Below are 21,605 nucleotides of genomic sequence, written 5' to 3'. Positions count from 1 at the left end.
CAGATAAAACCAATTGCTTTTGCAATCTAGAAATTACTACATGCCTGAAACTGGAGCTCTAATTTAGAGCATGGTGCAGAATGAAAAGCAGAATGAAAGAGAAAGCCTTGTAATTCTGCAATTACTTCATATTCGAAAAACCCTTGTTTTCTGTATTTTTAAAATCAATTCTAAAAACTATTTTCCCTTAAAAAAAGCCACCTACTATGCACTTTCTGTGTACTTACAATCCATCCCCCAAAACAGGGGATGATGGGAAAAATTCTGACATATTAAGAAAACTATACATACCATTGCATTAATAGTTAATGCAATTTAGAACAATTTCACCATTTTTTATCAACAGAATATACCACTTTAGATCAATGTCTTCATTAATTAAGACTGTAGTTGAAATTACACAATGTAAACCAGAGGTACCGTGCATCACCTCAGTTTAATAATCCAGTATATTACAAAAAAAACAAACAATGAAAAGAGCATCATATAACATAATAGCTTTGTCTGGCTTCCTCTGGAGAGTGTTCTCAGTCTGCCCATAGTTGCACCTAAAAGTCCACCTGTAGAGTCGAAATCATTCTCCTACATTTAAAAAAAAAAAACAAGCAAACAAAGCAATAAAAAACAGGTTACTCTGAGAAAAGAAATACCCTTACAGCTCGCTAAGTGTAGTTTTCCTTGTTTTTTCAGAATTTCCAAAACTAAAATTATTTTAGAGGCAAAAATTAACCACGAAAAACTTGTTTTTTCCCCAAGCCAAAGCAAAGTGCAAGAAAAAAAGGCATTTCTGACTTTCTAATTTTTTTGCTTCCTTCTTCTATTCTTGAATACAATTAAATATAGAACTGCCTCTTTAATAGTACTATACATTTTCTAATTGAAAATCAATAGTCATATCTGAAGTAAAAAGGCCTTGGTTGTGCCTTGAAAGTAACATATTTGCACATCTTATCTTTTTGAACAGAAATACTGTTACCAAATCAGTCACATGTTACAGTCAATAAGCTGTCAACATTTTAATAAAAATGTTCATACTAAAAACCAGGATGCTTTACATTACTAACTTCTCAATCCTGCCCTGTATTTAAAGAAATTTAGTTACCACATACTTACCATTTCTGATAACATTTTATTTTGGTTTTTAACTTCTGTTCCAATTTCAATGGAAAGCTGTTAAAAAACACCAAAAAGTATGAAGCATGAGTAATCAGTTATACATAGATTAGAGAACCCAGTCTAAAATACATAACATGACTAGCATTTCCCCAGGAAAAATGTGAAAACAGTACCTGATATTTTCAAAACCAAAATAACATGCATAGTATTCTATCAATAACTCATAAGAAAAGATTTTTCATCAGGTGAGTCTAAAGAGTCACAGAAGGTGCTCAGTGGTCCTCTTCCAGATAATGTCTTATTAGAATTATTGCATGGACTTTCAAAAATTCAATATCTAGTCAAGTCTGAAGTAGCAATTGCCCATTTCCTGGAACAACTGTTAAAACTGCTGGCACACAGCACAAAGGACCATGAGCACCCATTTGACTCAGTGTAGCCCGAGCTGACACATGTAACCTGCTAAAGCATCTCTTTTGACAAAGTCCTGTTATGCTATAAATGGGATTTTCTTTAGTGAACTTGCCTAGCCCTCCTCACAGCAAGGGAGCCACAGGACCAAGAGGAAAGCTGCACAGGCCAGGGAGAGTCAGTCCTGAGATCGTGACCAGGGCCAGCAACAGCCTGGTGAGCAGCCCGAGACAGTCCAAGGTCAAGCCACAAAGTGAACCTGGGTTAGGGTTGGAATCAGGGAGATATGAGACCAGGCACAGATGGAGCTGCAACACAGCTGCAACATCTCAAAGACAGGAGCCAGCCAGAAGAGCCTTGGCTTAAAAGCAGCTCTGGAATCATAAAAGGGAGAATTGACACTGATCCTAATTTTTAGCAGCTTTTCCTCTGCCACAGTTCTTAGCAGCACATAGGCCTTGAACAACCAGCTCAACTCCTAGAATGGAGAGAAATGTGCCCCAGGCCCCCATGCTTTGGATTAGACTGAACACGTTTGGTTTTATGTGTCACAGCCTGAATCTCATTATTTCTTACTGCTGCATTTCAGTGCAATCTATAGTAAAGCAAGAGCAAAACTGATTTTACATGAGGCTTTTGGGAAAATTATCTGAAGGTTACTCCATATGCCAAGATTATTATGTTGCACTAAAAGATGCAACTGCAGAAAGAGCACATGTGCTGCTCCTTGGGGCACTGCCAACTGCACTGTTGACATACATCAATTTTGAAATGTAACATACCAAGAAGAAGACAAGAAATAAAATTTGCTAACAAAGGTCAAAACTTTTCTTTTTACCCTCTTAACTTATTCTAAATTCTTATTCTAAATCTGTTTTAGTTTCTAGTTGAGACTAAACAAATTACATTTAAGCAGCAGTATTAGCAATAGGACTCTGAATGAGTTCAGAATTTCAATGGAAAGAATTCATTAGCTTGTACTCTACATGTAGAAACAGTACCTATAAAATTTGTAGTTTTTAAGAACAAGAAACTGACATAATTTTAATCACAGAGTTGTCTTTCAGTTAGACTTGTTTGAAAGAAGTCCTCAGTCTCTAGAAGGAATCAGAATCATTAGAACAACTTCTTCAGAGGATATTAGCATGCTGTTTCTAAGAGCAGTTTTCACATTACACATTTATAAGCAGATACAGCAGAAAGCAGTGAGCTGTAGCGATAAGAGCAAAAAGTAGTAGTCCATTTTTTTAAATGAAACAGGGTTACTGACCTAAACTCAAAGATTTTAGATTCTGCAGGGATAGTAATTCATTCTGTAGGACAGTAAGCCAGAAGTTAAACCACAGGTGTGCTCAAGGTAGACAAAAAAGGACACCTCTAGCTTAAAAAACTAATTAAAGAAAGAATCAGTTTTACACATGAATAATTGTGCATCCTGGCTGACATTAATTATTTCTTGTATTTGTATTGGGTTTGGAAACTTTTGAAAACTTTTGGTACTGGTGGGGGGACTACAGGGGTGGCTTCTGTGAGAAGCTGCCAGAAGCTTCCCCAGTGTCCAAAAGGGCCAATGTCAGCTGCTCCAAGACAGACTCATGACTGGTCAGGGCAGTGCCCATCAAAAACACTGGTACCACCTCTGGGATAACATAGTTAAGAAGGGCAAAAAAACTGCACAAGACCAATTGCATAGAGAGGAGTGAGAACATGTAGGAGAAAGATCACTGCAGACACCAAGGCCAGAGAAGAAGAAGCAGGAGGAGGTGCTCTAGGCACCAGAGCAAAGATTCCCCTGAAGACCATGGTGCAGATCATGGTGAAGCAGGCTGTCCACTTGCAGCCCATGGAGGTCCACAGTGGAGCAGAGATCCACCTGCAGCCCACGGAGGACCCCAGGCCAGAGCAAGTGGATGCCCAAAGGAGGCTGTGACCCTGTGGGAAGGCCACACTGGAGCAGGCTCCTGGCAGGACCTGTGATTCCAAGGAGAGAGGAGCCCAAGCTGGAGCAGGTGTGCTGTCAGGAGTTGTGACCCCGTGAGGGACCCACCTTGGAACAGCCTGTTCCTGAGGGACTGCATCCCATGAAAGGGACCCACATTGGAACAATTAGTGAAGGACCCACGCTGGAACAGTCAGTGCAGAACTGAAGCCCATGGAAAGGACCCATGTTAGAGAAATTCATGGAGGACTGTCTCCCATGAGAGGACCCCTGTTATAGATTAGGAAATCAGGGGAATTTTCCTTCCCCCTGCCCCACTCCAAGGGAGAAGAAACGGAGTGAGTGGGGGGAGGGAGGTTATTAGCATTACCAAAGATGTAGCCGGGTTGGGTTAACGACCGATCTTGGAGAAAGATAAGGAAGAGGCACGGAGGCGGGGCTGGTGGAGACTCTGGCTGGGAGGGGAGAGGCAGTGTGGGTGTGTGGCTGGCTCTCTGGGGTGCAGACAGGCATTTTCGTTGGGGAGGGGGACCGGAGGTCTAGCTTGTTTTGGCTGTTAATCCTGGGGGGGCTCGCCCTCCCATCCTGCTGGCTTCAACCTGTCTGACTGTCCCGCCCGCCGGAGCCGCTGTGTTTCATCGGAGAGTTTTTGCTTGCCCGCGGGAGAGGAGGAGGAGTTTTTGGAGACACTACCACCTGAGACTGCAGTGAGTCTTCGCCACTTGAGACAGCGGTGAGTTCCCGTGGGAGTGTGCTGCCTGCCTTCCTTGTCGCCCCCACGGAGGCGAGGACCCTCCCTCATCTCCTTCTCGGCTTCCCCTCGTGGTCCGGGACCTCTCTCTCCGGTCCCCTCTTCCCGCGGGTGACTGACGGAGCCCACAGCGCCCCCTGCCGACCGTGACCAGGTACTGCAGGTCCTACAGCTCCATCAGTCCTACAGCGCCCCCTGCCGACCGTGACCAGGTACTGCAGGTCCTACAGCTCCATCAGCCCTACAGCGCCCCCTGCCGACCGTGACCAGGTACTGCAGGCCATGCAGCTCCAGCGGCCCAACAGCGCCCCCTGCAGACCGCAATTAGGACTGTGTTAAAGGACAGAGGAGTATTCTTTTAGACTTGTTGTTGTGGTTGTTGTTGCTGGTGTTGTTTTGTTTGGTGTTACTGTTTTTTTTTCTTTTTTTTTTTTTTTTTTTGCCAACATTCATATATTTCTTAATAAAGGGTTGTTATTTCTTCTGTTTTTCCACATTTTCCTCGAGTAAAGCCCCTTAATTTGACATTACAATTGCAGAGAGAGAGGAGTTTGGTCTACCTCACAACTCACCCTCTTTAGCAAACAGTCTAGTCTCTCCAGACTGAGACATTTTGGCGCCCAACGTGGGGCCCGAAAGAGGAAAGGTGGAAAAAGAATAACTACCCTTTGTGTGATTGACACGCGTTTTTGAATTTGTAGGCACCATGATGTTAGGGGTTGTTGCTCTCCTCTGGCATATGACCATGCCAAGATACCTGTCCCACCTGTCAACGTGTTTCAGTTCGCATACTAGTACTTACATTGCAATAAGTACTTTTGAGTTTGTGCATTGGGTATATGACACGACAAATTCAGCACCTGTGATTTTCATCCGGAACATATCCTCAAGGATACACTACTGCTCTAGCCTAAGCTGTTTCCTCTGGGGTTTTAAGGATAATAGTACCCATTCTTATGGAGACACACAGGGGAATGCACGCGCCCAACCTTTTATTCAGTTCCCTTTTGGATACGATACAATGGCCTCTGGGAAGTTTAAATCATTTTTAGATGTCCGAGACATTTCAATTGTTGGGCTTTTCATCCTAAATTGTGCCACTATAGCATACCTGATATACCAAGCCAAGGCCAAGAATTACCGAGAAGGCGTTCAGGAGCCTGACCCAGGGGTGGAAAACCTCGAGTGGCGTGGGTTATGGGAGGACATGGGTAAATTCCTAGAAAGTTGCTCAGCTCCCATGACATGGAAACTTACCCTTGAACAACTCCTGAACCCTATAAAAATAATGAAAGCTGTGAGGGAGAGGGGTCGTGATGGATCCATGGAGAAGCAGGTGACAGCTGCATGCGGGGTCTTGGCCATTGCCTACAGGAAGTTGCTTGGTATGGTGCAGCATTCCCAGGGGAAAGGAAAAGACGAGGACAAGATGCCTAATATCAAGGTGACTCAGGATAAGGAAAAAACTAAGGGGCAGACTAAACCAACGGAGGTTGCCACTATCCACAGGAAGAAATGTAAAGCCAAATCAGTTCGCCTAGTTGACGATGATGGAGAGGCAGGGTCCTCACAAGCAGCTGCTCCAGAGACAGAAATCATCACTGAGTCTTTATCGTATAATAACCTCCGGAATCTACGGGCAGATGTTGCTCGTCGTCCGAGTGAGCCCGTTCTGGCCTGGATGATCCGAGTTTGGGACTCTACAGGTGATGCAGTAAACCTTGATGGTGGTGAAGCGAGGTTCCTGAGGTCCATTGCCCAAGATGTGGGTATTGAGGAGGTGTTTGTGAGGGAATCGAAGCCCCTGTCTCTCTGGGCACGGCTCGTGGATGGTGTGAGAGAGAGGTTCATTTACAGAGATTCCTTGCAGGCAGATCATTACACCAAGAGCTGGAAGACCATCGAAGAAGGAATCCTACGGCTGAGAGAAATGGCATTGCTAGAAGTACTGTTTGGGGGGGATGGGCAACCTACCAACGATCCTGACAAGGTTAAGTGTACACCACAGATGTGGTGGAGCTTTACACGTATGGGGCCGTCCATACATAAAGGTTACCTGACATCACTGGAGGCTGGGGAGAAGCGGGAGCCAGTGATGTCTGTAATAAATAAACTTCGGTTGTACGACAGTATGATCGGAGGACCGATACAGGCCCGTATCTCCTCTGTAGAGACAATAGTTAATGAGCTCAAGGAATTAACTACAGGGTTGAAAGAGAAGATTGAGAGAAACAATCTCCATACGGCCCCAGTGAGAACCAGACGCCCCTCAGCTAGAGAGAACAGACAGACTTCACGAACTGAGTTGTGGTACTTCCTAAGTGACCATGGAGAAGACATGAGACGATGGGACAGGAAACCTACCCGGGCCCTAGCAGCCCGAGTACAAGAGTTGAAAGAGAAAGAAAAGGGGAAGTCTGCGAAAGTGAGTGCCGTACCAGTATCCTGCGGGCAGGGATCTGACTCGGTAGAGGGCACCTCCCGTCGACGTTCACAAGAGGAAAACGATGACTGGCAGAATGAAGACGAGTGTTAGAGGGGCCCTGCCTCTAGCCAGGTAGAGGCACGGGACAACCGTGTCTATTGGACTGTGTGGATCAGATGGCCTGGCACGTCAGACCCACAGAAATATCAGGCTTTGGTTGATACTGGCGCTCAATGTACGTTAATGCCCTCAGGACATGTGGGACCAGAGACTATTTCCATTTCGGGGGTGACTGGAGGATCTCAAGAGTTGACCATAGTTGAAGCTGAAGTGAGCTTGACCGGGAAAGACTGGCAGAAACACCCCATTGTGACTGGTCCAGATGCCCCATGTATCCTGGGCATTGACTATCTCAAGAACGGGTACTTCAAGGACCCCAAGGGACATAGATGGGCTTTTGGAATAGCTGCTGTGGAGACCGAGGAGGCTAAACAGTTGAACTCGCTGCCCGGCCTCTCGGAGAGCCCTTCGGCCGTAGGGTTGCTGAAAGTCGAGGAACAGCAAGTGCCAATCGCCACTACAATAGTGCATCGCCGGCAGTACCGGACAAACCGAGACTCTGTGATTCCCATCCATAAGATGATCCGTGAGCTGGAGAGCCAAGGGGTGATCAGCAAGACCCATTCACCTTTCAACAGTCCTATCTGGCCTGTGCGTAAGTCTAACGGAGAATGGAGACTGACTGTGGACTACCGTGGCCTGAATGAAGTCACCCCACCGCTGAGTGCTGCTGTTCCAGACATGTTGGAACTCCAGTATGAACTGGAGTCCAAGACAGCGAAGTGGTATGCTACTATTGACATCGCAAACGCATTCTTCTCCATTCCCTTAGCAGCAGAGTGTAGGCCGCAGTTCGCTTTCACCTGGAGGGGCGTGCAGTACACTTGGAACCGACTGCCCCAGGGGTGGAAACACAGCCCCACCATCTGCCATGGGCTGATCCAAGCCACATTAGAGAAGGGTGAGGCTCCAGAACACCTGCAATACATTGACGACATCATCATATGGGGGGACACAGCAGAGGAGGTTTCCGAGAAAGGGAAGAAAATCATCCAGATCCTCCTGGGAGCTGGTTTTGCCATAAAGAAGAGTAAAGTTAAGGGACCTACCCGAGAAATCCAGTTCCTGGGGGTGAAATGGCAAGATGGGCGTCGTCAGATCCCGACGGAAGTCATCGATAAGATCACAGCCATGGCCCCACCAACCAGCAAGAAAGAAACGCAAGCTTTTCTGGGTGCCATAGGTTTCTGGAGGATGCATATCCCGGAGTACAGTCAAATCGTAAGCCCTCTCTATCTGGTTACCCGAAAAAAGAATGATTTCCAGTGGGGCCCTGAACAGCAACAGGCATTCGAACAGATTAAACGAGAGATTGCACATGCTGTAGCCCTTGGGCCAGTCAGGATGGGGACAGATGTGAAAAATGTACTCTATTCTGCAGCTGGGAATAAAGGTCTCTCCTGGAGCCTCTGGCAAAAGGTGTCTGGTGAGACTCGAGGTCGCCCACTTGGGTTCTGGAGCCGAAGCTACAGGGGATCTGAAGCCAATTACACCCCAACAGAGAAGGAGATCCTAGCGGCTTATGAAGGAGTACAAGCTGCCTCTGAGGTGATTGGCACAGAAGAACAGCTGCTCTTGGCACCTCGACTACCAGTGCTGAACTGGATGTTTAAAGGAAAGGCCCCCACCACACATCATGCCACTGATGCTACATGGAGTAAGTGGATCGCTCTGCTCACACAGCGTGCCCGTATTGGAAATCTGAATCGCCCTGGGATCCTAGAAGTCATCACAAATTGGCCGGAAGGCGAGAGTTTTGGTCTAGCAGATGAGGAAGCAGAAGAGCAGGCGGTACGGGCTGAAGAAGCTCCAGAATTTGATAAACTACCGAAAGAAGAAGCACGCTACGCCCTCTTCACTGACGGTTCCTGTCGCCTTGTAGGAACGAAGCGCAAATGGAAAGCAGCTGTATGGAGCCCCGCCCGACAAGTTTCAGAAGCTACTGAAGGAGAAGGAGAATCGAGTCAATTCGCAGAGCTCAAAGCAGTCCAGCTGGCATTGGACATTGCAGAACGGGAGAAGTGGCCAAAGCTGTACATCTACACTGACTCGTGGATGGTAGCCAATGCTCTGTGGGGATGGCTGGACAGATGGAAGAAGGCCAATTGGAAACGCGGGGGAAAACACATCTGGGCTGCTGATACGTGGCAAGACATCGCTACCCGAACAGAGAAGCTCACTGTGAGGGTCCGCCACGTAGATGCCCATGTGCGCAAAGGCCGAGCCAATGAGGAGCATCGCAACAATGAACAGGCAGACCGAGCCGCACGAGTCAAGGTGTCACAGGTGGACTTGGACTGGCAGCACAAAGGAGAGTTGTTCCTAGCACGGTGGGCTCATGATGCCTCAGGCCATCAGGGCAGAGATGCCACCCATATATGGGCACGAGACCGAGGGGTGGACTTAACCAAGGACATTATTTCCCAGGTTATCCATGACTGTGAGACCTGTGCTGCCATTAAACAGGCTAAGAGACTCAAGCCCCTATGGTATGGTGGACGTTGGAGTAAGTACAGGTATGGGGAGGCCTGGCAAGTCGATTACATCACACTGTCACGAACCCGCCAAGGTAAGCGCTATGTGCTTACTATGGTGGAAGCCACCACTGGATGGCTGGAGACGTACCCGGTGCCTCACGCTACTGCCCGAAATACCATCCTGGGCCTTGAAAAGCAAGTCCTGTGGCGACATGGTACCCCAGAGCGCATTGAATCAGATAACGGAACTCATTTTAAAAACAGCTTAGTTGCCACCTGGGCAGGGGAGCATGGCATCAAGTGGGTGTACCACATCCCATACCACGCAGCAGCCGCAGGGAAAGTTGAACGACATAATGGACTGTTGAAAACCACCCTGAAGGCGTTGGGTGGAGGGACAGACAAGAACTGGGACCAGCATCTAGCAAAGGCTACATGGCTAGTTAACACCAGAGGTTCCATCAACCGAGCCGGCCCTGCCCAGTCAGAGTCCCTCCACACCGTGGATGGAGATAAGGTCCCCGTGATTCACGCGAGGGGTGTGTTAGGAAAAAAGGTTTGGGTTGACCCTACCTCGAGCAAAGACAAACCCATTCGTGGGATTGTTTTTGCCCAAGGGCCCGGCTGCACCTGGTGGGTGATGCAGGAAGATGGAGAAACTCGGTGCATACCTCAGGGAAACCTTACTCTGGGGTGAGCTGGCTGTAACTGTATCTGTATGTAACCCTGCACCTGTATCTGTATGTGTATCTACCTACTAGTGGATGAGTATATAGTTGGAATACTGCATGTACGTATGAGGATCAAAGATTTAACCTAATAAGTGTGGCAGCATGGGGAAGAAAAATTAGGGGTGGATAATGTTATAGATTAGGAAATCAGGGGAATTTTCCTTCCCCCTGCCCCACTCCAAGGGAGAAGAAACGGAGTGAGTGGGGGGAGGGAGGTTATTAGCATTACCAAAGATGTAGCCGGGTTGGGTTAACGACCGATCTTGGAGAAAGATAAGGAAGAGGCACGGAGGCGGGGCTGGTGGAGACTCTGGCTGGGAGGGGAGAGGCAGTGTGGGTGTGTGGCTGGCTCTCTGGGGTGCAGACAGGCATTTTCGTTGGGGAGGGGGACCGGAGGTCTAGCTTGTTTTGGCTGTTAATCCTGGGGGGGCTCGCCCTCCCATCCTGCTGGCTTCAACCTGTCTGACTGTCCCGCCCGCCGGAGCCGCTGTGTTTCATCGGAGAGTTTTTGCTTGCCCGCGGGAGAGGAGGAGGAGTTTTTGGAGACACTACCACCTGAGACTGCAGTGAGTCTTCGCCACTTGAGACAGCGGTGAGTTCCCGTGGGAGTGTGCTGCCTGCCTTCCTTGTCGCCCCCACGGAGGCGAGGACCCCCCCTCATCTCCTTCTCGGCTTCCCCTCGTGGTCCGGGACCTCTCTCTCCGGTCCCCTCTTCCCGCGGGTGACTGACGGAGCCCACAGCGCCCCCTGCCGACCGTGACCAGGTACTGCAGGTCCTACAGCTCCATCAGTCCTACAGCGCCCCCTGCCGACCGTGACCAGGTACTGCAGGTCCTACAGCTCCATCAGCCCTACAGCGCCCCCTGCCGACCGTGACCAGGTACTGCAGGCCATGCAGCTCCAGCGGCCCAACAGCGCCCCCTGCAGACCGCAATTAGGACTGTGTTAAAGGACAGAGGAGTATTCTTTTAGACTTGTTGTTGTGGTTGTTGTTGCTGGTGTTGTTTTGTTTGGTGTTACTGTTTTTTTTTCTTTTTTTTTTTTTTTTTTTGCCAACATTCATATATTTCTTAATAAAGGGTTGTTATTTCTTCTGTTTTTCCACATTTTCCTCGAGTAAAGCCCCTTAATTTGACATTACAATTGCAGAGAGAGAGGAGTTTGGTCTACCTCACAACTCACCCTCTTTAGCAAACAGTCTAGTCTCTCCAGACTGAGACAACCCCACACTGGAGCAGGGCAAGAGTGCAAGGAGGAAGGAGTGACAGAGACAACGTGTGATGAACAAACTGCAACTCTCATTCCCTGTCCCTCTGCATTGCTGAGGGGGAGGAAGTTGAGGCCAGGAAGAAGGGAGGGGTAGGGTGAAGGCATTTTAAGATTTGGTTTTATTTCTCATGACCCTACTGATTTGACTGTCAATAAATTAAATTAATTTCCCCAAGTCGAGTCTGTTTTGCCCATGATGGTAACTGGTGAGTGATCTCTCCCCGCCCTTATCTTAACACATGAGTCTTTTGTCTTATTTTTATGTCCCCATCCACCTGAGGAGAGGAGTGACAGAGCAGCTTTGGTGGGCACCTGGCATCCAGCCATGGTTAACTCACCACAGTATTAAATTTATGTTTTAAACTAAGTCTACTGCTTCACTGATTCATATAATTTAATTCAATAAATGTGACAATATCACTGTAATTAAATACGTACCGACTTAATGGCACTGACTTTCGTACGCAGACTTTCTGTTAACCTGTCATTCTCTTCTTCATAAACACTGTATCCACTGCTGGTATAGCCATAGTTACCTGCAGGTGCTCCCTCACCTGTAAACACAACAGTCTGCAGTTACAGACAGAAAACACCATTGGAACAAGTGATTTGCATGCTCCTGAGACAGAGACTCAAATGTGTAAGTTACCTTTTCCAAATGTGAAAGTTACCTTTCAATATGCAAATAAAAGAAGAAAAACTGAGAATGGCTGTAATTTAGCACTATCAAATTTTTCTCCTGACAGTGTTTTCAGATGAGTTCTATGGAATCAACCCAGGCATTACACAGAGATGTGAAGGAAGCATTGAGGCCACTACATGTGGGAAACTAAACTGAAAATAGGAGAGTTGAGACCATCCTCTAACAAAGACAAATATCACTTGATTACATATTTAAAGGAAAAACCATACTCTGATCCTTACATGAGTTTCTCTACAAACAAGACCTGAGAGCAGAAGGCAGGCCTCTGAGCAGAGCATTTCTGTTTCAGTCACCATTCTGCAGTTCTATTCCTACTCCTGCCTGGGCGTTTTGGGTGATGGAGATTCAGGACTGTCATCCAGACAACTGAGGTAGCAGAGTATGCAGGGCAGAAAGGAGTGAAAGCTGCTCAGCTCCACACATTCACTTCCTCCAACCTCTAATAAAGATTTCCTACAGACAGCAGCTGGACAGCAGCATAGGCACTGGAGAATTAAAGCCACGTCCAGTCAGTCTTAGACCTCAAATCTAAGATTTGAAAAAAATGAAGAGAGATCAAGACTTAGAAAGGTAAACAGAAAAGAACTATTGTAAGCTTTATGACAAAGATCCCACTAGATTAATTCAACTAACAATCCATTTATAACATTAATATATACTTATACAGCTAACCAGAATGGCACACTAAAATTGAATGCCTTTGATTGCACTTTAAATACGCTGTAAAGATTTTTGTGTTTGTGGAGGTTTTTTTTCTTTTTGAGGAAAAAGGGTGAGAAGACAGACACCAATTCCAATCACAGAGAAAACTCCATTTCAAATAATTTCATTGTGTGCTTGGCATACATAATATTAATATTTTAAAAGAGAATTATAATGCTATTTTGACAATAGATATCATTTTATGAACCCATGAAGCCATTCCTTAAATCTAAGTATGACAATTTTTTAATTTGTACTTGTAAATTGTTACTCTACAAGTTAAGCTAATGACAGATCCTCAACAAGACTGAATCACAGAATGACAGAATATTCTCAATTGAAAGGGATACACAAGGGTCATCGAAGTGCAGCTCCTGTGTCTACAGAGGAAAACCCCAAGAATCACACCATGTGCCTGAGAGCATTGTCCAGACACTTCCAGAACTGTCAGGCTTGGTGCTGTGACCAGTTCCCTGGGGAGCCTGTTCCAGTGTCCAGTCACCCTCTGGGTGAAAAGTCTTTTCCTAATATCCAGCCTAAACCTCCTCTAAACACAGCCTCAGGCCATTCCCTCAGTCCTGTCACTGGTCATCAGAGGAGATCAGTGCCGGCCCCTCCTCTTCTCCTCATAAGGGAGTTGAGACTGCAATGAAATATATGTTTTCATTTCACCACATTGAGTCAAGAAGTCTTTTCCCCCCCACTTAAATCAAAAGTGCCAATGTCATATACAGAAATCTGACTTAAATTCTATCACTTAGAGAATTAAGGTTGTTCTCACTTGTGTCTGTTTTACAAGTGCATCTAACTACAGTATTTTGTGACACAATTTTGAGTGTGTCTATAAGTTAATACACCACACAGCTTCATGCCAAAACACTATGATTCTTATATGGACTGTGACAATGCAGATATGAACAACTGCCCCAAAGCTTTTCAATAGGCATGGCTGCTTCTTTAAATGTCATAGGAAGCACAATGAAGACATTTGGCTACAGCTGTTTATGGGAAGGGCAGAAAGTCCAGCGTGGCAGTTCTACGGACAGTCCCACAACACTGCTCATTGACACGTAATAAGGACATGGCCATAACACAACTGCAGGCTAAAAAAGAGGTACCAGGTAGATGATGACAACAGTCTAAGTGCTGGTGCCCAGCTTCTATTTCCAGACTATTACATAAAAAATAGTTCTAAACTGACAGCTGAAATGTCAAGGTAAAGCAGAAAATTTTACTGCAGCTGATAACAGACATTTAAGTCTTCTGCTTGACCTTCCAGCAGACTTTTTTAAAAAGCAGTTTCAGGATGATTCTTAAGGCATTGTTTGCCAGAATCAACCTAAAAGAAAGCATGCTCTTTCTTCAGCGCTCCTTGCACCAACATCCATCACCTCTTCAGAAATAGCACACTGCACTGGGTGGCCTCCAGTCCAATCCCTCTCAGTTCATACTCAACAGCAAACTGTCAGTCTGACAAAGGAAAGGACTGAAGATCTAAGCCCTATCAAATGCCCACTTTTTTATGATAAATATCCCAACACCTCTCTTGCTCTACTAAGAAGTGTTCCCAAGACTTGTTTTATGTCATGAAAATACCATTGCATGACACAAATCTAAAATGTAGAAGTAAACATGAGCTGGTGTTAGACACACTCGGTTTAGCCATGTGGCATTTACCACCTCTAAATACTTTCTAGGAAGAAGCACCAGAACTAAGTTATAAACTTCTGGGGCATAAACATCCCCTAAGCTTAACAATGCTGTCATAGCACCCACGTGGTTGTAGAACACGACGTGGGAGTTCAAAGTTTCCTTACAGTCATCAACATGACTGCTGGTTGAAAAATGAGGCCTAAGCTGCTCAAAACACTCAGCAGGAACTCTGCAAAGATTTCTGCATTTGCACCAGATTATATTTGTAACAAATTTATAATAGTTGGGGGTTTTTGTTCCCCCCCTTCCCCCGCAAACATAATAGGAAAACACATGGAAGTACTAAAATAAAAAAAAAAAACCTCCAAATTGGAAAGGACTTGACTGAAGAGTGACAAATCTGTCCATCCATGGGAACACGGCTCAAATTAACACCACGTTGGAACGTCATGATCAGAGCTAAATGAGCCAAGACTGTTTACAAGAGCATGCAGTGACAGGAGAAGGGGGAATGGTTTCAAATTGAAAGACAGTAGGTTTAGATTGGATATTAAGAAAAAATTCTTTACTGTGAGGGTGGTGCGGCACTGGAATAGGTTGCCCAGGGAAGCTGGGGACGCCCCATCGCTGGAGGTGTTCAAGGACAGGTTGGACGGGGCTCTGAGTAACCCGTCTAGTTGAAGGTCCCTGCCCATGGCAGGGGGATTGGAACTAGATGATCTTTAAGGTCCACCAGACTAAATCATTCTATGATTCTATGATAAATACAAACCCCAGCATTGCTCCGTAAATCCAGCTCAGCTAGAAAGAGGCAGAAGCAGGGGTGACGGCGTTTCCCCCAAAAAGCTTCCGAGCTCCGTTGCAGCCCTGCGCCCACGGGCACAGCCCCACCTGCCCCAGACCCTCCCCGGGGCCGGGCCCTGCCCGTGAGGCAGCCCAGCTCAGCCCGGCCCTGCCGCCGCGCTTACCCAGCCCCGCGCGCCTCATGGTTCTGCCCAGAGCCTGCCAGGGGAGGAGGAGAAGGGGGCAGCCGAAGAGGAGGAGGATGAGGAGGAGGCGGCCGAAACTTCGGCGGGGCCGCAGCGGGGCTCGGCGGCGCGGCCGCGCCTCATTCACCCACGAGCGCCACGACAGCGCCCCGCGCGCGGCACGCTGGGAGCGCGAACGGGCCGCCGGGCCGCGCGGGGGCTGCTGGGGGCTGTAGTCCCGCACAGAGGGCTGTGACAGACAAAACCACGAAAATTCAGTGGAGCTTTTCCACCTTCCACCCTCGCCCCCCCAGTGTATTTAGAAGTAACGATCACGTTGCTGCAGCATGCAGCAACTCGAACTGGAAACTTGAAGATTTTATTATTATTGGATCTTCAGCTGATTTAAATCTGACTTGCAAAGATCATTTCCCCTTCATTCTTTAACCCCTTGAGCTGCTTTAGCATAAATGTGTTTCACTTGCTTTCACTAAAGATGTGGATCACTACATATGGCAGTGGATTGAATTTATTTCCCAGGGTGATACCACAAGGATTAATCAGTACTCCAGTGAAAAGCAAACAACATCACAGAGCCCATTCAGAGTTTCCTATTTCAACTGTGGTGTCCACTGGTCTAAAGAAGCTGCACTGTCTTTCAGTTACAACGTGTTGCCATATCATTAATTGCTTTCATATTTGTGTTGTGGCAGGAACTGGGACACTCGGTATTGGACCAAGATGCACTGGTATTTGTACAAGGTATATAAATATGGACCAAAGCTCCTACTTCAATGAGCTTGCAGTATGCCAGAAGTATTCATCTAGACAGTAGAGTTGCAGAAGGAAGGATACAATAACTCTGGTCAATGAGAAGGCCTATGGCCTCCTGCTGACATCCTGTTTAATTGCATGTATCTTCTTTGCAGTGCACAAAACAATAAATAAATGTACCATTTCTTTTCTTTCCACTTGTCAAAGTACAATTGAGTCATTAGTCTTGTGTCTGCCCAACTTTTGGACAGATATTGAGAAGGTACTCGTTATTTACTTCTCAGTCACATCTGGATGCCTATGTCTCAAACAACATTACAAAAAGAAAATTTAGTTACTGTAGAAAATGGTCCTCTAGTTTTTTTGATATTTGATAATTTAAGCAGTTTATCCAAAATTTCAACTATGGTATTAGTTACACATCCAAAACAGAAGGCCAAAGAGAAGAAATGAGCTCTGCAGAGCTGCAGAGCTGTTCACACCTCCAGTGCTCAGTGTGGAGCTAATCTCCATGGGATTTTGTCTGGAACTCAGCAATTCTTACAGGAGTTTGCAAGTTGCCCTCACTGATAACCTGTGACTTGGTTACATCAGTTCAGGAAAATGCAGCAGTTGTTTCAAAGAAGGGGAAAGTGCTATCATCAAATTAAAGACACTCTTTGCACTAAATTCATCTGAAGTTCACAGATGGGCCCATTTCTCACCTTACCAGGGTAAAGAGATTTCTTAAAGGATTATATGCTTAGGACAGCAAAATTTAGATGTTGCAAAATCTACAGAAAACTAATGAATTTTGAGAAATCCTCCCTCCTGACTGCTTCAGATTTGAAGTTAGGACCAATATCCTCATCATCACAATTTTTCAAGAAGGACTAGTGTGACAGTCTGTGTAATAATTAAATAACCAGAGAGTAAAAGTGAGGCTCAAGGAAGCAGTAGGAAAATGTCTTTTAGTAACAGCTGGTCTGAGTCTCTCATTGTTAGGTAAAATTTTATTTACATTTTTGTCTTGATACACCATCCAAAAAATTATTGCATTTGGTGGCACTGCTATATGAAGATTTGTCTTTACAGTATTTGCATATTCTTTGTCACCTTTCTTTTTTTTTCCATGTGACTCATCTTCCATTTTTCAGTAAATATGGATTTATACATAACAAGGTAAAATGTACATCTCCCCACTAAGACTGTAGTTATAAGTCATCATTAAGGGCTTATTTTTCATTTTTACTTACATTTTCTATAAAATAATATCCCAATTAACCACATGTAAGGTGTTCACAACTCAGAGTGTTTAGACATATAATTTCCTTATGATGTTGTGAAATAACATCTTGAGTCAATATGCAATTTATAAATAGCACATTGAATTCTACAGCTTCTTACAGCAAAGTGTGGAAATGATACTGACATGATTAATGTTTCAAATCCATTTTAATCATATTGAATTTATGTTTATTTCATACACTGAAAGTATCTCATAGGAAAGTTAATTTTTTAGATCTCATAGTACTGCAATAATGAACTTGTGATTCCATCTAGACATAGAGATAACTGGGTCTCATATCCCAATTTTCAAGAAAGTCAAGAGGCAAGACCCTGAAAACTACAGGCCTGTTGGTCTCACTTCAGTGCCTGATAAAGTTATGGAGAAGATTATTCTGGGAAGTATTGAAAAGCACCTGAATGGCAATGCAGTCATTGGTCACAGCCAGCACAGCTTCATGAGAGGAAAGTCCTGCTTATCCAACTTGATTTCCTGATAAGACAAGGTAACCCACCTAGTTGATCAAGGGAAGCCACTTGGTGGAATCTTTTTTGGATTTCAAAAAAGCTTTTGATACTGTTTCTCACAGTATCCCTCTGGACAAAATGTCCAGCACACAGTTTCCCCAGGGAAGTGGTCACAGCACCAAGACTGACAGACTTTGGATGATACTCTCAGGCACATGGTGTGACTCTTGGGGATGGCCCTGTGCAGGGCTAAGGGTTGGACTCGATGATCCTTGGAGGTCCCATCCAACTCAGCATATTCTATGACTTTGCGATTCTGTGATTAATATTTACTATGTTTATGTTATGTTTCCATTGATTGGTTTGTATTCATATTAATAATTTCACAGTATGAGCCTGTGAGATGAATACAATTTTTCTGTTGAGATGATTAACTGTACTCCTGTTGGCTTTCTGGCCCATTCCCTGGCAGCCCCCACATGGAGGCCATGCCCTGAGCTCCCCAAGTTTGCAAACCAGCTGTGCATAGTCAGTCAGCCAGTGTGGCTGCAGCTGTTCCGTACTATCTTCGGTTCTTCCTGCCAGGAAGCCTAAATGAGTAGTCAGCAAGTGGTTTAAAATGACTGACTCATCAATGTTTTGTTTAACAGTGACAACATACAGGAAGAAAAAGCATGTTAAAGAAATAAACAAAGATGTATGCAGACTGCAGCTTACCCATCCTGTTGATGCTCTTATAATCTTTTAATAGCAGCCTACTATAGGTGTGTCATTTTCAGACACCGTGCTGAGGCAATTTCTATGTCAGTCTCATTTTCCCAAACTATTAATGAACTCCTTGTTTAAAAAAAAAGGTGTCTATTATAAAAGGGGTGTTCCACATGTCTTACCAACTCTCTTACCACTGCTACCATTTTTTGATTGTCATTACTAACTCTAATTAAATTAGATGAGTACATTTACATAACAAACAGACCATATATTTTATTAGCAGATTACTCCATGACTCTATTGCAAAAGGAATAAAAAGGAAAAAAAACCAAGCAGGAAAGCCATCTGAAAAGGTCCTGTATAATGTTCCTGTATAGTCTTCCAATACATATCTGAAAGCCCTTGAATCTTATTAAGATGATAATAATAATGACATGATTTTCATCAAATTATTAAATAAGTAACCAGAATGTCAATATTCTTACATGTTTGCTAAACAGGTTTTCAGTCTTCATTATTAACTTGCTACTTTCAACAATTATAGATTATGAAAACAGCCTATCTAGTCACAGGCATCATTAGCAAGTTGAAAAGCTGATATTGCATGATATTATGTTAGTATCAAATGTTTCAATTGCTGTTTTGTTAAGCAGTAAGCTTCAGTTATTAAGAAAAACCCACTTGCTAATTAAATCTTGATCCATTGTGCAATTAAGTAACAGCTGACAAGACATTTTAAATAAAACTAAAACATTAACCACACAGAAGCAGAGCTAGGTAACAGATTATTTTTAATTAGAATTCAGTATCTTCAAAAAGGAGTGATGCCAGCATCTTTCATCAGTATCCTTGTCACTTAACATCCTGTTTTGTTCTAATGCTATTTAGCAAATAAGAGCACTCAAAATGCTCCTATTCCAACAAACTCAGATCACTCAGGAGTTTGCTCCCATATTCTTAAGCTGACAAAACTGATAGTGGGCTCAGGATGTTATCAGTCTTGCTCTTCCTGGTTGTATTCTCCAAATAGTGTCGTCAAGAAAACCAGATGCTGTGTAAAACTACACCTTCTGTAAGACCTTAAATGACTGAAGGAGGCTGATCCCAGCCACTGCTCATTGCCACCCAGACTGTCAAGAAAAGAACTGATCATTCAAGTCACCAGAGGAATACTGTGTGCAATTGTCTTTCAAGTTCTCTAATGATGACACCATATGTAAATCACTGCAAGTACCGACAGAACTGCCAGTTTCACCCATCACAATGATTCAAAACTTTATTAAATACTGTCAGAGAACCATAGCTGTTTCCGATCTTAATGCACTTCCATCCTAGATGACAACTTCTTCCTGGGATAAGGTTCAGAGTCATCTCGTCTCATTGTGTTTTCCAACTACTTTCTTTTTTTTTTAATATAATGTTCTTTTAATAAAACTGTTACCAAATATCTGCCAAAATAGCCTTTTATTGTTTTTAGAAGATAAGCAGGGAGATATTTACCTGGGCTCCTGTTATCTTTGATAAAACCATGTTGCTGGGAATCAGAGCTTCCTCGAACATATGTAATCATATTCATCCCTGCCTAGTCATCCTAGGCCTTTCCATACACAGTTCAAAGGATTATTAACACTTTGTAGATACAAAGACTTCCTATCTCATAGCTTTGGATCTGTGTATGATTACAGGTTGAAAAATCAAGTAAACTCATAATAAGATTTTAAAAGTCAGTAAATATGCTAAGAGCAAAATTTCCAGTGTACATTTATATAAAGGGTGTATTTATATAAAGTTGTGACTTTAACATATTCCACTGTATTTTCTTGTTCTTGATTTCAGAATCATCTCTGGTTTACAGTTATAGTAGAGGTTATCCTGAGGGAGACCTCAGGAAGCTTGATTTGTCAGACACACATCAACAGTGAAGGACCAGCTGAGGGAAAGAGAAACAATATCTGTAGTTGCATCAGTAGAAAATATCTAGAAAGAAAGTACAGTCCCTTTCACCTTTACAACACTTTTAAATTTTGTTAACAGTGAAAACATCTTTCTTCTCACTTTTATATAAATTATGTTTGGGAAGTATTGAGCTTTATATTAGCTCATGGGCAATGTAAGTATAGTTATTATTTACTTTATTATTATTGAAAAAATGCTGTGATTCTGCTTATTCTTTCCTTTAGTTACTTTTCAGTATCATAAGCTGCTCCGTATCCTGTTTAATTCTGCAGGGAACACACACAGAAACCTCTGCTGTATTTTTATAAATTTCTTGTCAGTACTGCTAAATTATATCAAAATAGAGGAGAAAGGGTATGGACGCAACTGCTGGTCTCCCTCCTAAATTTCATTACAAAGGGCTAAAATCAAAATTTACCGAAGTCATGGAGAATTTTTGTATTGACTTTGGATCAGGCTATAAATTCTTATTAAAAAAACGCCTCTGCTGATTCTTTGTCTTCCAAGTAGTGTATGCTGTGCAATCTATGAATAATTCCAGTCACGATTTCTTTCTCTAATATTAAGGTACCGTTTCTGATGTGAGCTTTGACTGGGTAGTAATATCAGCTGAATGAATGATAAGAATTCAGAGCCATTGCAGCAGCCTGAGCATTAATAACAGTAATGTCTAAAGAGGAGGACTAATACGTTTAAAATAAAAAGTGGAAGTCAAAGTAATTTTTCATTTTAGTAGAACAAATGTAGGGGATGAATGAAGCATACAGTCCCAGTGGTTCATAAGATGCAATTAAATACTAATTTCATGATTTATGTTCTGTTTATGTTGACCTTCCAGATACATGGGAAAGGCTTTCGTCAATCAAAGCAGAGATTTCAATAAAAACAGGGACTTTGAGTGCCATGACTTTCAGGGAGAGGAGCACTATTTTACAGACTTGTATCTAGATGGAGTGTTTTCCTACAGTGTATTTCTCAAGACAAGTGGAACAGACATCATCCTTTTTTCTTTGTCCAGCAAAACCGAAAATGTGAATCAAGATCTCTGGATGTTGGAGCTAGCTTTATTCTAGCTTTGTGCTTGTCCACTGAAGAATTACTTAAAAAAATAAAAACAAACCATCATGTACTTCTTTAATTCTCTTTAGTTTTCTCATGAGTCAAC

General features: G+C 44.0%; 1 protein-coding gene across 1 annotated transcript; it reads right to left on the bottom strand.

The window, feature by feature from the left end:
* Positions 1-417: 417 nt before the first annotated feature.
* BET1 (Bet1 golgi vesicular membrane trafficking protein) lies at positions 418-15,504 on the bottom strand. Its single transcript, XM_051802206.1, has 4 exons — positions 15,266-15,504; positions 11,678-11,793; positions 1,114-1,170; positions 418-582 (listed from the first exon to the last, which is right to left on the bottom strand). Exons 1-4 carry the CDS (start codon positions 15,282-15,284, stop codon positions 427-429), a joined length of 348 nt encoding a protein of 115 aa, XP_051658166.1. The 5' UTR covers positions 15,285-15,504; the 3' UTR covers positions 418-426.
* Positions 15,505-21,605: the final 6,101 nt, after the last annotated feature.

Source organism: Manacus candei, unplaced genomic scaffold (assembly GCF_025592945.1).
Source record: "Manacus candei isolate 608988 ecotype Guabito, Panama unplaced genomic scaffold, ASM2559294v1 h1tg000056l, whole genome shotgun sequence".
In the NCBI taxonomy this organism is placed as follows: domain Eukaryota; kingdom Metazoa; phylum Chordata; class Aves; order Passeriformes; family Pipridae; genus Manacus; species Manacus candei.
Note: the sequence above shows the minus strand (reverse complement) of the source record. Positions and strands in the feature narration are given on the sequence as shown.

Coding starts and splice junctions, on each gene's coding strand:
- BET1 (XM_051802206.1), bottom strand. Junction 1,171..11,677: donor AAGTCAGTGCCATTAAGTCG/GTACGTATTTAA, acceptor GTTTTTTAACAG/CTTTCCATTGAAATTGGAAC. Junction 583..1,113: donor ATAAAATGTTATCAGAAATG/GTAAGTATGTGG, acceptor TTTTAAATGTAG/GAGAATGATTTCGACTCTAC.